Source organism: Triturus cristatus, chromosome 5_1, assembly GCF_964204655.1.
Source record: "Triturus cristatus chromosome 5_1, aTriCri1.1, whole genome shotgun sequence".
In the NCBI taxonomy this organism is placed as follows: Eukaryota; Metazoa; Chordata; class Amphibia; order Caudata; family Salamandridae; genus Triturus; species Triturus cristatus.
The window spans coordinates 1,016,858,642-1,016,871,555 of NC_140587.1; the positions used below are offsets into that span (position 1 = coordinate 1,016,858,642).

Sequence of the window (12,914 nt, forward strand, 5' to 3'; positions counted from 1 at the left end):
TAATGACGGAGTTGATAATTTTTGCATTTCCTAAATTACAAATTAAAACTAAAAGCATGTTTATAATTAAGTATATTAGATAAAAATAAGTGGCTTTAAAAACGATTTCCGCATATCTATAAAGAAATTACAAAATAGGATAAAGTGCATAGTTGATTGTGCAGATCTTCCATCACATGGGCAGTTAGGTAATTTATGGCTCCATTTTTGGGAAATCTACTATAAAATGTAGTGTATTTATCCTCAACCTTGTAAGGTAGAATCTCTTTTGGATGTTTCTTACCAAAACAAGGCATAAGGTAAGCCAACCGTGGCCACCCGTTCCTGGTAGGAGACAACACTTTCTTTTAGGTTAGCATCTCTATCTCTTATCATTTTTCACAAGTTTGAAATATGTGGCCCTCAGATCACTTTTGCTAATCTCTTGAATGGTCGAAGGGTTCTTTATATCAAAATCAATTTTACAATATGTTAATAATTTATAAATGTGCTCCAACCATGGGATTTTCCTGTGAGAATCAAGTGACAGACAGACAGTCCGTTATAATTTCTTTCGAGAATTTAGTTTCATTCTTGGACCATATCCTTTTCCACAGGAGCAGGCAGCTAAATTTATCGTATCGATTAGGTATGGAGCTATTAATTCCTTATGTACTATGCTGGTTGCAGTAGCTTGGGGAACCGCTAATAATCTTTAAAAACAATTATTTTCTTGTATTTGTAAGGTAACAACAGGTGCTCTCCATCAAATAGCGGCCCCATAACAGACCCCAGTGATACACTTGCTCTGATAGAGGGCTAATATCTCTCGTATGGGCTTCTTTCCTATTTTGGTAGTAAATCTAAAAATACTTTCCGTCACTCTTAAAAATGTCATGCTATTCAACTCAATGTGCGTATTCCATCGTCCAGTTTTACTAAAAAGCATTCCTAAATATGAGAAGGTAGAGACTCTATTTATAACAACCCCGCTAGCATGATGTTGTCTAATCTTACGTCTGTTTTTTCCACATGTCATCACAAAGGTTTTTTTTAAATTTAGCTGTAAACTTTTGTCAGTCATAAAGGAGACGAAGTTTTCAATTAAGTGTTGTAACCCGTTTGCTGTCCTAGAAATTAGGACAGCGTCGTCCGCATATAAAAGGACAGGCGTAGAACGCGTACCAACTTTTGGGGTGTCTACGGGTAGTGATTGTAAAAAGGAGTCTACACTGTTAATGTAAAGTGAGAATAAAAAGAGCGCTAATACGCAACCCTGTCTTATGCCACGTGTAACTCTAAAAGCTGAAGTACATTCTCCTCTTTTTCCATAACGTACCCTAGAAGTTAAAAAATTGTAAATCTGGGACAGGTAGTTCATTATTTCTGCGAGTGTGCCTTGCCCCTTTAATGTTTGCCATAGTGTTTGGTAATTAACTAGGTCAAAGGCACTAGTTAAATCTTCAAAACATAAATGTAGCGCCCCTTCCTTTACTTGGGTATATTTCCCTATTAATAGATCTAAATTCAGGCATTGTTCCACCGTTCCAATACCTCTTCTGAATCCATACTGGGCATCTGATAAGATATTGTCTTCGATTGCCCAGTTTTCAAGCTTTTCTAACAGAATACGGCCCATCACTTTAAAAGAGGAATCAAGGAGAGATATTGGACGGTAGCAGTTGGCCGTTCCCCTGTCCCCTTTTTTGAAAATGGGTACAATGATGCTCTCTACTCAAGTTGCAGGTAAAAAGGCGCGTTTCAGTGTTGCATTAAAAACTTTCAGTAAGATAGGTATCCAGAGAGCCATGTTAAACTTGTATACGTCAATTGGCACACCATCTGCTCCAGACGCTTTCCCGTTTGCGCTTTTTTCCAGAGCAGTTTTTATCTCTTCTGGAGTTATTGGGGCCATACCGACTGGTTCTAGGATTATAAATTTATCTTCGGTGGCAGTTATTCTTTTTCTAGCGCCTGGGTTAAAAATATGCTCAAAATGAGATACCCAAGCTTCCGGGGCAATAACAGTATCAATTTTTGTTACACTATTCTCATTGAAAAAAGGATAATTTACAGTTTTCCAGAATAGCACTTGGTCATTTGTGGCTGCCGCTTGAGTTAGTTTTTCACAGGCCCCCTCATGTATCTTTTTTCCTTTCTATTAAGACAAGATGATAATCTTTCCTCACCGTACAAATCCTAATATTGTCTCTTGGTTTTTGTTTTAGCACCAGTTTCAAGTCTCTATTTAATTTTGAACATAGGTGGTTAAACCATCTAGGGTTGATGTTACACATTTGCTTTTTCCTTTTAGTTGTAAGATCCCCTGCGATAAAGGTAGTAATATTACAAAAAGCATTTACAATTGCAGGGGCAGTAGAAGAGACTTCGAGGCAGATATCAATATAACCGTGTGATTTCCCCAAAAACTGTTCCATAAAGATCACTGAATTCACACCTGTCCATTTTATGGAGACGCCATTAGTGTCAATTTCTTCATTCAGTTGCGGTTGTTGTACCAGGCACGTTTAAGGGAATGTTTAAGAAGTTTGCCCGGATAGCCACGTGCACGCAGTTTATCTTTCAGTTTTTTTGCTTCCATGAAATATTCCTCCCTTCGTGAACAGTTTCTGCGTAAACGCAGAAACTGCCCAAAGGGCAAACCATCCTCGAGGGCTTGCGAATGATGGCTATTGTGTTTAAACAACGTGTTTCTCGCTGTAGGTTTTGTATAAAGAGTAGTGTAGAGGGAGTTGTTACTGTCCACTCTAATGGAAATGTCTAGGAAATTCATACAGCTATTGTCTGATTCTAGTGTAAATTTCAGATGTGGATTCCTAGAATTGACCCAGTCATGAAATTGAAGGAGTAGATTTCTACTTCCTCTCCAAATGAGAAACATGTTGTCTATGTATCTTAGCCAACGAATGATGTTATACCTGAAGGGTCTCAAGATATCATAGACAAACTTGTTTTCGAAGTCTGCGACATAGATGTTAGCTATGTCTGGGGCATAAACAGCCCCCATCGCAACACCTTTTAGTTGTTAGTAAAAGGTGTTCTCGAAGAGAAAAAAAAATTCTCACATAAAGAGAGACTGGCACATGCAGTAATAAAGTCAGTGGGAACATTGTGTGGTCTAGGTGGACTTTCCAACTGCTGTTCAATAATGCTTAGGGCTTGGGGGCGTGGCTAAAGAGCCGATGAGGACGGACGCGTGAGCCCGGAGCTCCGCGCCGACCCCATCGATTATCCTGTGTTGAGAGCCGGTGATCACCATCCGAGGACCTGAGATCACAATTGCTAGCCCAGGGAGTGACAGGCGGCGGTCCTGGGCGAGATTGAACCCCCGCTGTCGACTGGAGACCGAGTGAGATGGAGTGCCCGGATGGCGCCGGCCGCGACGGATCAGTGCCTGGAGCGCGGTGGAGGACGGAGCAGAATCGAGTCCCGGAGGTCGCGGGGGCTCGGATGAGCGTGACCTGCCACACCCGCCTGTGTCTTAAGCCCCGGAGTGCTGGCTGAGTGGGGGCCACAGAGACCTGACTGCTGAGAGGGCTAGCCTGGCGATAGTACTGCGGAGCCGAGGAGAGTGGGCGGTGGAGCGGCCTGTGTCAGCCCTGGTGAGCGGGGATCTGAGGGGGGCCTGGCGGTGCTTCCCTTGTTCGAGACCCGGTTCGTTGCCCTTGCCTGAGCTGCCAGGAGTGGGCCTGGCCGCCATCTTGTCGCTCTGGCGGACGGTGGAACCTGTGACTGGAGGTGAGTTGAAGCGGCTCCCCAGCAGCGACTGAGTTGGCTCTCCTGGATCGTCGCATAAGGAGAGACTCCTATTGCTGGTGCGGCGTGGTTGAGAGGAGCGCAGCAAGTCTCCTACCGATGCAGGACCTGTCTGGCTCGTTTTGGATTATGAGGTGAGGGAAATTATCAGACAGGGCCCTGGATGGGGAGAAGGGCTACTCCCTGTGAACACTACCGCCCGGCTGATGACCTTCCTGCCCTAACTGACTGGAGGTGAAGAGTGGGCCTCTGGAGAGGCAGTATTTGACTGAGAGTGCCCCATAGCTCGCCCTACGCTTTGGGGGTCCTTCTGAATAGCCGGGATTGCCAAAAGCACAAAGGGCCGGGGGCCGCCCAGAAGAGGCAGAGTGATCTTCTGGTTGTAAGCCGTTCGATGGGCAGCCGCTATTGAAGCTGAGTGGGACAGGCCTCGTGCATTGCGGGCACTTTCTGGAGCTCACGACCCACTCTGACAGAACGTAGGGATCCCCGGGAGGTCGGGCTGGTGGCCTGGTGCACCGAAGGCATGCGGAAACCGCAGGGAAAGCAGGGGGGAGTACCCCCGGACCCAGAAGATTTGGCAGCAGATCATGGGAAGCTGGATGCTGCAGAATCGCAACCCGCGGCCCTAATGCAACAGCAAGTGGACCAAATACTGAAGGCCATCACTGACACTAGGGACGCCCTACAGCAGGACATTGCGCATGTGGCACTAGGGCTGGGCCTCCTTCGAACGGAACATGCCAAACTGACCGATCGGGTGAAGCAGACGGAAGCGATGCTGGAGGTCCTGGAGTCGACTCAGTAGACACTGGTGGCCCAGATGGGGGATGTCAGGCATCGACTACAGGCCCTGGAACAGAGAGCTGAGGATGCTGAAGGTCGAAACCGCAGGAATAATATAAGGGTGGTTGGACTGCCATAAGGAGTGGAAGGGTCCAACATGAGTGACTATTTGGAGGACTGGCTGAGATCTGAGGTTGCACCTGAGGGCCTGTCTCCTTTCTATACCCTGGAGAGAGCACATAGGATTCCAGCTCGCCCGCTGGCACCCGGAAGGCCCCCTAGGCCGGTGGTGGTGCGACTACTCCATTATAAAGACAGAAATCTGCTACTGCACAAAGCTCGCTCATCGGGGCCCCTACAAGGTGGAAAATAGTAATGTGTACTATTTCCAGACCACACCCTTGAAGTACAACGCCGTCGGACTTCGTTCTTGGCGGTCAAGATGGCACTGCGAGACGAAGGGCTACAATACTCATTGATGTTCCCTGCGCGTCTGAGAATAATCTTGGACAATAGAACACACTTTAGCGATAGTCCTGAGGAGGCATGGGCCTGGTTGTAGTCTTATCGAGCAGATATGGGAGAAGCAGGGCGCAGTATGAGGCCACCTACGGAAGGACCGCGCCCTCGTAGATCACAGCTTGTCAGACGGCGACGCCCTGGTCTAAAGAGGCCCACGGTAACCCAAACAGAGATGGAGAGATCAGCAGCGCTGCAGGCTGTGTCGGAAATTTCCCAGGAAAAGCTTTCTCCGTCGGTGATGGAGACGGAATCGAGAAGGGCTCGGTGGAATCTGATTCAGATGGGACTGAGATGGGAAGTGTTCCACTGCCGCATGTCACACCTTGGACAGCTGATGAGATTGCTAATGCTTAATGTTGTAAGATTCTGACTTGAAAGCTTCTAAGCGGGGTTACCTCCTGTCTGTTCCCCTTTCCTCATTGGCCTAGTCTCGCAATTGATTTGCAGTAGTAATAGTGGCTGACAGGTTCTTGCGATACCTGAGAACTGGAATGTGATGGCTCTCTGAGTTGCGAGTTCCCTGAGAAATTGGGGCTTAGTTATTAGTGGGGGTATGGCGCCAGATAGTGGTGGCACTGTAGGTCTGGTCTTCTTGGCTCTTGGTCGCCTCCCCTGTCTTTTTGGTTTGTTGTTCCTTGGTAGCTACTAGAGGAAATAGTTTGTTTGCTAGTTTAGATGTGAACTAGAGTTTTAGTGCCTGTTCTGGGGTGGGGATTTTGGGGGGTTATCTGGGTTTATTTTGGGGCAGTTAGGGCCACCGGTGTGTCCAGCTGGACAGTGCAGTCAATTGTAGGACTTCAATTGCAACATGGGGCGTTACTTGAATTAAAGTGCATGACATGGACTGTTAGGGGGTTAAATACAATGCTGAGACGCCATAGGGTGCATGCTTATTTGGTGGGAAGGGGGGCCCAGATTGCTTTTCTCCAAGAAACACATATTAGCCGCGCTGAAGGATTGGCACTGCAGCGCCGATGGTGAGGGCACATTTTTTGCACAACATACTCTGCATTTGCACGGGGTGCGCTGAAATGGATTAGGGCAGCAGTCCCTTTTCAGCCAACACAGCATTTAGTGGACCCAGAGGGATGATTCGTGGTAGTAGCGGGTCGCCTTAATGGTATTGACGCTATGTAGTGTATATGCTCCTAACGTGGATCAGGCGGCCTTTTTTACCACCTATCAGGGAAGTTAGCACCATATTTGACTGGCCCGGTAATTATGGGCGGTGATTTTAATTCAATAACGGATACAGTCATGGATAGATCTCAGCCCCCATTGCCTGAGGCGCCCACACACAGAATCTCCAAAGCTAGACAAGACTGGCAGAATAGATGGGGTCTGATAGACACATGGCGCGCGCAGCACCCGGTAGAACGAGATTATTCTTTTTTCTCTGCGCTGCATGAATTGCATGTACGGCTGGAAGCAATACAATGCACTCCAGACATACATGCTAAGGTGGGACACAGTGAATATCTTACGAGAACACTTTCGGATCATAATCGGTTATTGTTGAGACTCCAGTGGGCTCAGGAACGGCCTGTGGTTCCGACCTGGAGATTGCGTCCAGAGGTGCTGGAAGACCAGGTCTTTCGCGCAGAGATTAGGACAGGAATCACTCAATACTTTACTGAAAATGTGGGAACTGCGTCGTCGATGGCAATTGAATGGGACGCTTTTAGAGTGATAGTGAGAGGACTGTGTATAACTAATATGGTGGGAGGACGGAAGACGTTATTACAGGACGTAGACACAGCAGAACAGCACTTACGAGCTGCAGAAAGAGCTCGCCCCGAGTGCCCTGATGAACAGGGGGAGGTATCAGATGCTAGAGAGTCGGTGGCAGTACAAGTAGAGAGGCTGCATTGTTTCAGTCATAAGAAATACTTGGCGCGTGCGCACGCGGAACAAGATAAAGCAAGCACACTGCTGGCATGGTTGGCCAATCCGGCGGCCCGAGGTACGCCCATACTAGAACTGGATTTCCCGACGGGAGATCCTAGCCATGACTAATATATTTCAAGCTTGGTGTGTTATAAGTAACTTTTGTCATGTTGGGTAATCCCGTGTAATTGACTAGCCTTATGCTAAATGCGGGCTCCCTTGTTTTCAACAGATTTCACTAAGCGGCGTGTCTTGTCCTATTCAGACTGAGACGACTGCCTTTCTGATTTAGGTAAGCCTGCTATCTAACGCTAGTTTGACTGTTAAAATATAAACACTTAGGGCTGTCGGATTAGAATAAATTAGTGTAATTGCACTTTGTGAAATAGTTTAATCAATACAGTGCATCTTTGGCTTTAGAAGCAATGAGAGCCCTTTTGACCTCAGATGATTAAATAAAATGTAGTGCATTAACAGCAGCACTAATGTAGTGATTTACGGCACCAGCTAGTCTTCCCCTACACCACCCACGGTTCCATAGCTGCAGGGTATAGAAGACAAATACGATTGTGATACAGTCAAACAATTGAGTTGCACAACACTCCACATGGTACAATGCTCAATGTGCTTTTAAAATAGCAAAGATTTTATATTTCAGTATCTGAATTGGACTCTGAGCACGTTTTAAGTGCATTAGGAGTATAGGCAGCTTGATAGCGGTCATTATAAAGCAGCGCTGTTCACAGAATTTGTCTTTGCATTTAAGAAATTAGGCTTGTGTGGCATGCCAAACAAAGAAATTGTTTCAGAATTCTAAATCGTTCTTTGAATATGTTAGAACACACCAGTAATGTCATCATTCAGGTGTATCTAGATGACAGATAGGCCCTTGTGGTTTTCCTTCGCAATTTTAAATATATAGCAGACATGCTGATAAGTAAAAGGTTTCTTGATTTAAAATATGTGACCTTAATCGTTGATTGACAGAGGTCCAGGTGGAATTTTGTTTCTTTGTGAAGTGTCACTTTCATTTTAAAATAATGATTTACAAACATTCTCTGTGTTTACAGTGTTGAGATATACAGGAGCCTATTCATAGAGCCCCTTTGGTGTCTGTAACCCACAAAGTTTTTAAATTAAATCGTGATTATTCTGGTTCAAAACTGAGTGTCTGACCAGATTGAAGTAAGTTATATACTTTTGTAGCACACATCTCAATTTTTTGTTTGGTGCTGGTACGTGAGTTATCTCTTTCTTGACTATATTTTGGGTTAAGGTTTGAGTTGCACGCAATGGTCCTATTTATAATGAGGCCATTTTTCTTTCTCTTTTAGCACACAGGTTTGTCTCTTTTTTCTTAAATTACGCCATGGAAGGCTATATATGTAATTCTATATTATGTTCATACAGGGGACTACTATAACAATCCACTCTTCGTCCTGAAGATGGTCTGACGGACAAATCTGCCACAAAAGACCGAAACGTCGACATACATATCTATTTCCTCAGCATTGGTTGCCTTTTAGGAACAGTTGTCTGTTATTCTCAGATGCATTTCCTTCTTTATTATAATTTGGAATAGATGTTTACGCCTTTGATTTAAAGGTTTTAGTTTTTATATATCCTTAATCAAGGTGTTTTGTTGTATCCCAATGTACCCTTTCTAATTTTGTTACATTAAAATTGTTGATTATTGAAAAGAAGACATACCTGAGTCTGAAAATGATCTGTTGTTGAATATTCATGTTTTAAATAATTACATTGATGTTCTGATTGATCAATAGTCAGCTACCAGCTGGGGCTAGACCAATAAGTGATTATTTTGAATAGATTTGACTGAGAATATTTAGTGAAATCCCTTGAAGGCACTGCTTCCTAGAGGCAGCATTACAACTGTTCTGTTATTTGTGATGTATGAAATTGCTTTACTTTCCATACGTTCTTCCACATCAAAAATATCCTTTGAAATGTAACATTAATGGAAATATAATACATGTAAAAAGGGGACCACGAGAATGTAGTGATTTAGTTATTTGCAAAAGGTTGAGAAATATTCTAAAATGTGATCTTTTTAGGTGATGTACGTCCTGTTTTACTAGGCGACTCACGTTTCATGTATTCATGTTACCAAATGAATTGTAATTTTCCAAGCCATAAGTGAACTAATAAATGAATTATTCCTTGCAGCTTCTATTTGATTTCCTGGCATTCAAAAATGACATCAGTTTCTGGAAGAAGAAAAAAAATATGGTTGGAATGTCTACTAAAGCAGGTAACTATTCTGTTAGTAGTATTACAACTCTCTCAATGTGAGTGTGTCTTTAAAAGACGCTTTATGTAGCAAATTGGCCACATCGCCCTTGTGTAACACATGAAGCAGTAAACGTTTTCCATTGTTGTTCCTTTTGTAAATTACCATTGCATGATGAATCAAAGTACTTTGAGACAGTGTGCCTTATGAAGAAAAGTACATTACATTGGCAAAATCAAACACAGCTGCGTTAGATTTTACCAGTGCAAAGTACCAATACAAATGCAAGTATGTAAATTGCAAGTGCCAATAAGTATTACACTATAAGTTATCTTATAAGTATTTATTTGGTGTATATTCCCCCATTGCTATTGCCTCACCGCTTCAAGTGTGCATGCATTTCTTTCTCCTTGCTCTTCAAGTGGAGCAGACAGCTGTCTCATGGACTGCTGTATGCTCCTCTTGATGCCCCATTCACAGTGTGCCACGTTTCCATTGCAAAGGTGAATGCTGAGCCAAATAATTGCTGTCACATATAGGCCTACAAGTATTCCCCTTTTGTGCACAATGTATTGTACTGTATTGTAACATTGACAAAGCACTTACTATCTACTTGTTGGGCACTGAAGAGCTTACCTAAATAGGTTGCATGCTAAACTGTAAGGTGTTTGGTTGGAAAGGCGTTGCCTTTGTTTTTGTTGTTATATGGGAAATGTTTCCATTTATTGTATGATGACCACTGAAGTAAGGTTATCATGTTATGGGATGCAGCACTTACCAGTGCGATGGTTGAAGAAGTTTGAAAGATAGGCTCACATCCTATGTTATTTTAGTAACTTGGCTGCTTTAATCAGCTCTGCGGGTCCCTTTATGGTATTTCTTATGATCACAGTCCTTATGTTTACTGCACGGACTGTCCTTTCTAAGACTTTAGTTTGTTTATTGACCTGAGCAGACATAGATTAAAGAGAAAGATAGTCTCGAGGTAGATTTAGTTACAATAATCCCTATATGAGTGTTAGTAATTGTGATATCTCAAGAAGCAGTCAGTACGCCAGAGGTCCCCAAACTGTGGGGTATGCCTCTTTAGGAGTCCGTGGCGTCATCAGAAGGTGACACGTATTCCACAGCAAAATTATTGTCCTGTTTCTCCCTAAAATGCGTTGGATTACGTTTGCACAAGCGTGGGCATTTCCTGGGGCTCTCATATTGTAGGAGGTCCTAACAGCAGCCAATTAATGCATGGCAACGTCATCAACGACTCCTTCAATCAGAGAGACTGCAGTGGGTATAACCGGGAATGCCGGGAAAATGTATGTGCGAAAGAGGTACATACAAATTGCAGGCTCTGTGCTGCTTGTGAGTGCTTCTTGCCGAGTTAACATTTTGTTTGTCACTGCTTGAATCCTCTCCCGCTACTTGGCTACCTTAACCTTCACGTTCCTTGATTATGTCCTGCGTAGCTTCTGCCTGAACCTTTGTGCCCCTGGATTCTGTCCTCTTCCTACTCCTGAATTTCACTTGCAACTGCTTGAACGTTTGTGCTGCTTTTTTTTTACTGCTGATTTGGATATTTGTGCCTAGCTCTCAATAAATTGCAGCTAAGCGTGCACCTCAACCCTTCACCATGCTTCCTACCACATCTCTTGGCAACCTGATGCCCCTGCCCGTTCCCTTCTTAATGTACTAGGCACTTTCACCCTCCCACAAGTGGGCTACCTTTCCAAGAGAAAGATACCAGCCATCATTTAAAGGTTCTGCAAAGGCCTGGACATGAATCTTAAGAAGAAGTTTATATGAAGTTGTCAGTGTTCATTTTTAGGTCTCGCGATGCATCGACTGCGCGGTCTCTTCGAGGCATGCTGTATTTAGGTATGGACTGTAAACTCCGCCTATTTTCCCGCCCATCTTTTCAATTGGCTCCTGTTACTGTCCTTTGTAAATGGTGGTTTTTGATTTGTTAATAGGCTTAGTAGTCTCTCCTTAGTACCTCCTTTTCTCATGTTGTAACCTCCCATGAGGACTGCCCCTCTTACATTTGTTGTTACTTAGTATGTTATTTATTACACTTGTGAGGACTATTTTTTTTAGCTGTCCTCTAGCAATGCTCCTGCTCAGCTTGTGGCTGTCTTTTCTTTCTTCAGCAAGCTGACCTCCGAGCTTCAAAGTCTGCTGCTTTCATGCTCTTCTGCTTTCCCCCTCCTGGTTCACATTAGAAGCTCTCCCACACCCTCTGAGCCCCCAAAAAAGTGTTTCCCTCCCGCCCCCAATCAATCAGTCAGGGGGTTTATAAAGTGCACTACTCACCCGTGAGGGTCTCAATGCGCTGGGGGGTGGGAGAGCAGCTCCGGTTCAGTCGTAGAGCCAGGTCTTCAGGTTTTTCCTGAAGGTGTAGAGGGTGGGGGAGCGTCTGATGTTCACTGGGAGCTCGTTCCAGGTTTTGGCTGTGACATCATGCTCTTCCTCCTGCTTTGGTTCTGCGGATGCGGGGGGTCTCTGCGAGGGTGAGGTCTGCGCAGCGGAGACTCTCTCGTTGAGGTATTTGGGTCCGATGTTGTGGAGGGATTTGTAGGCGTAGGTGAGCAGTTTGAAGGTCACTCTCTTCTCGACGGGGAGCCAGTGGATGTTACGTAGGTGTTGGGTCATGTGTTTAGCCGTGGGGTTCCGAGGACAAGTCTGGCTGCGGCATTCTGTATGGTCTGTAGCCTGTGTAGGAGAGTTCTGTTGATTCTGGCATAGAGGTCGTTGCTGTAGTCCAATTTGCTGGTTATGAGTGCATGGGTGACGGTTTTTCTGCATTCTGGGGGTATCCATTTGAAAGTCTTGCGGAGGATCCGAAGGCAGTTGAAGCTGATGGAGGCGATGGAGTTGATCTGGCGGGTCATGGTGAGAGAGGAGTCGAGGATGATGCCGAGGTTCCGTGTGTGGTCTGTCGGGGTGTGCGGACTTTCGAGGGCGGAGGGCCACCAGGTGTGCATCTTGTCCATGCTCACTACTCTGGCTCAGCTAAAGACTGCCTTTCCTTCTATTCAGCGCGCACCGCTTCATTTTTGAGCCACTTAGACACCAACTGACAAACTAATACAAACATTTACACAACCAGTCACTAACCCATACATTCACTGAGACACCTAATCATTCACTTATACAGTTATGCACCCACTGAATCATCCATAGGGGCACTCATACACCCACTGATTCACCAACACACCATAGCATATATATTTAACATTCATAAACGCTTTTAAAACGCTCAGTTACAGATGATGTAAACAGTGATGTCATTTGATGTAACTGACCAGGTCATGTGTGTTGTAATATGTGAGGTCAAAAGCAGTGCATTGCGGGGGCACGAGTTATAGTTAGCTCAGCTGACTAGAACTGCTGAATTTCACTGGTTTTGTACAAGTGAAACCCGAGCCTAACTATAACATCCCTGTAAATATAATTTTATATATATGTACATATACACTTTGAAAAAAAGAAAGGTTATATATATATATATATATATATATATATATATATATATATATATATATATATATATATATATATATATATATATATATATGTCTTTCCGAAGGGGGAGAAGTGTGTGAATATTCAGCGGCTTGGTCCCGCCGCAGAGCGACGCACCGCCAGCAAGTGCGCCACCATTACCCAGCCTTGAACCAACTTTGTTTGCCTCGTGAAAACGAACAAGGGTAACGGA

The 12,914-nt window shown here is 44.4% G+C and overlaps 1 protein-coding gene across 1 annotated transcript in view; it reads left to right on the plus strand.

Annotated features, from left to right (window-relative positions):
* Nucleotides 1–12,914, plus strand: part of CLPTM1L (CLPTM1 like) — a 1,829,238-nt gene that overhangs the window by 906,034 nt on the left and 910,290 nt on the right. Inside the window, exon 8 of the mRNA XM_085606118.1 lies at nucleotides 9,139–9,223. Coding sequence (XP_085462244.1) covers nucleotides 9,139–9,223 — 85 coding nt within the window. The remainder of the gene's footprint in view (nucleotides 1–9,138; nucleotides 9,224–12,914) is intronic.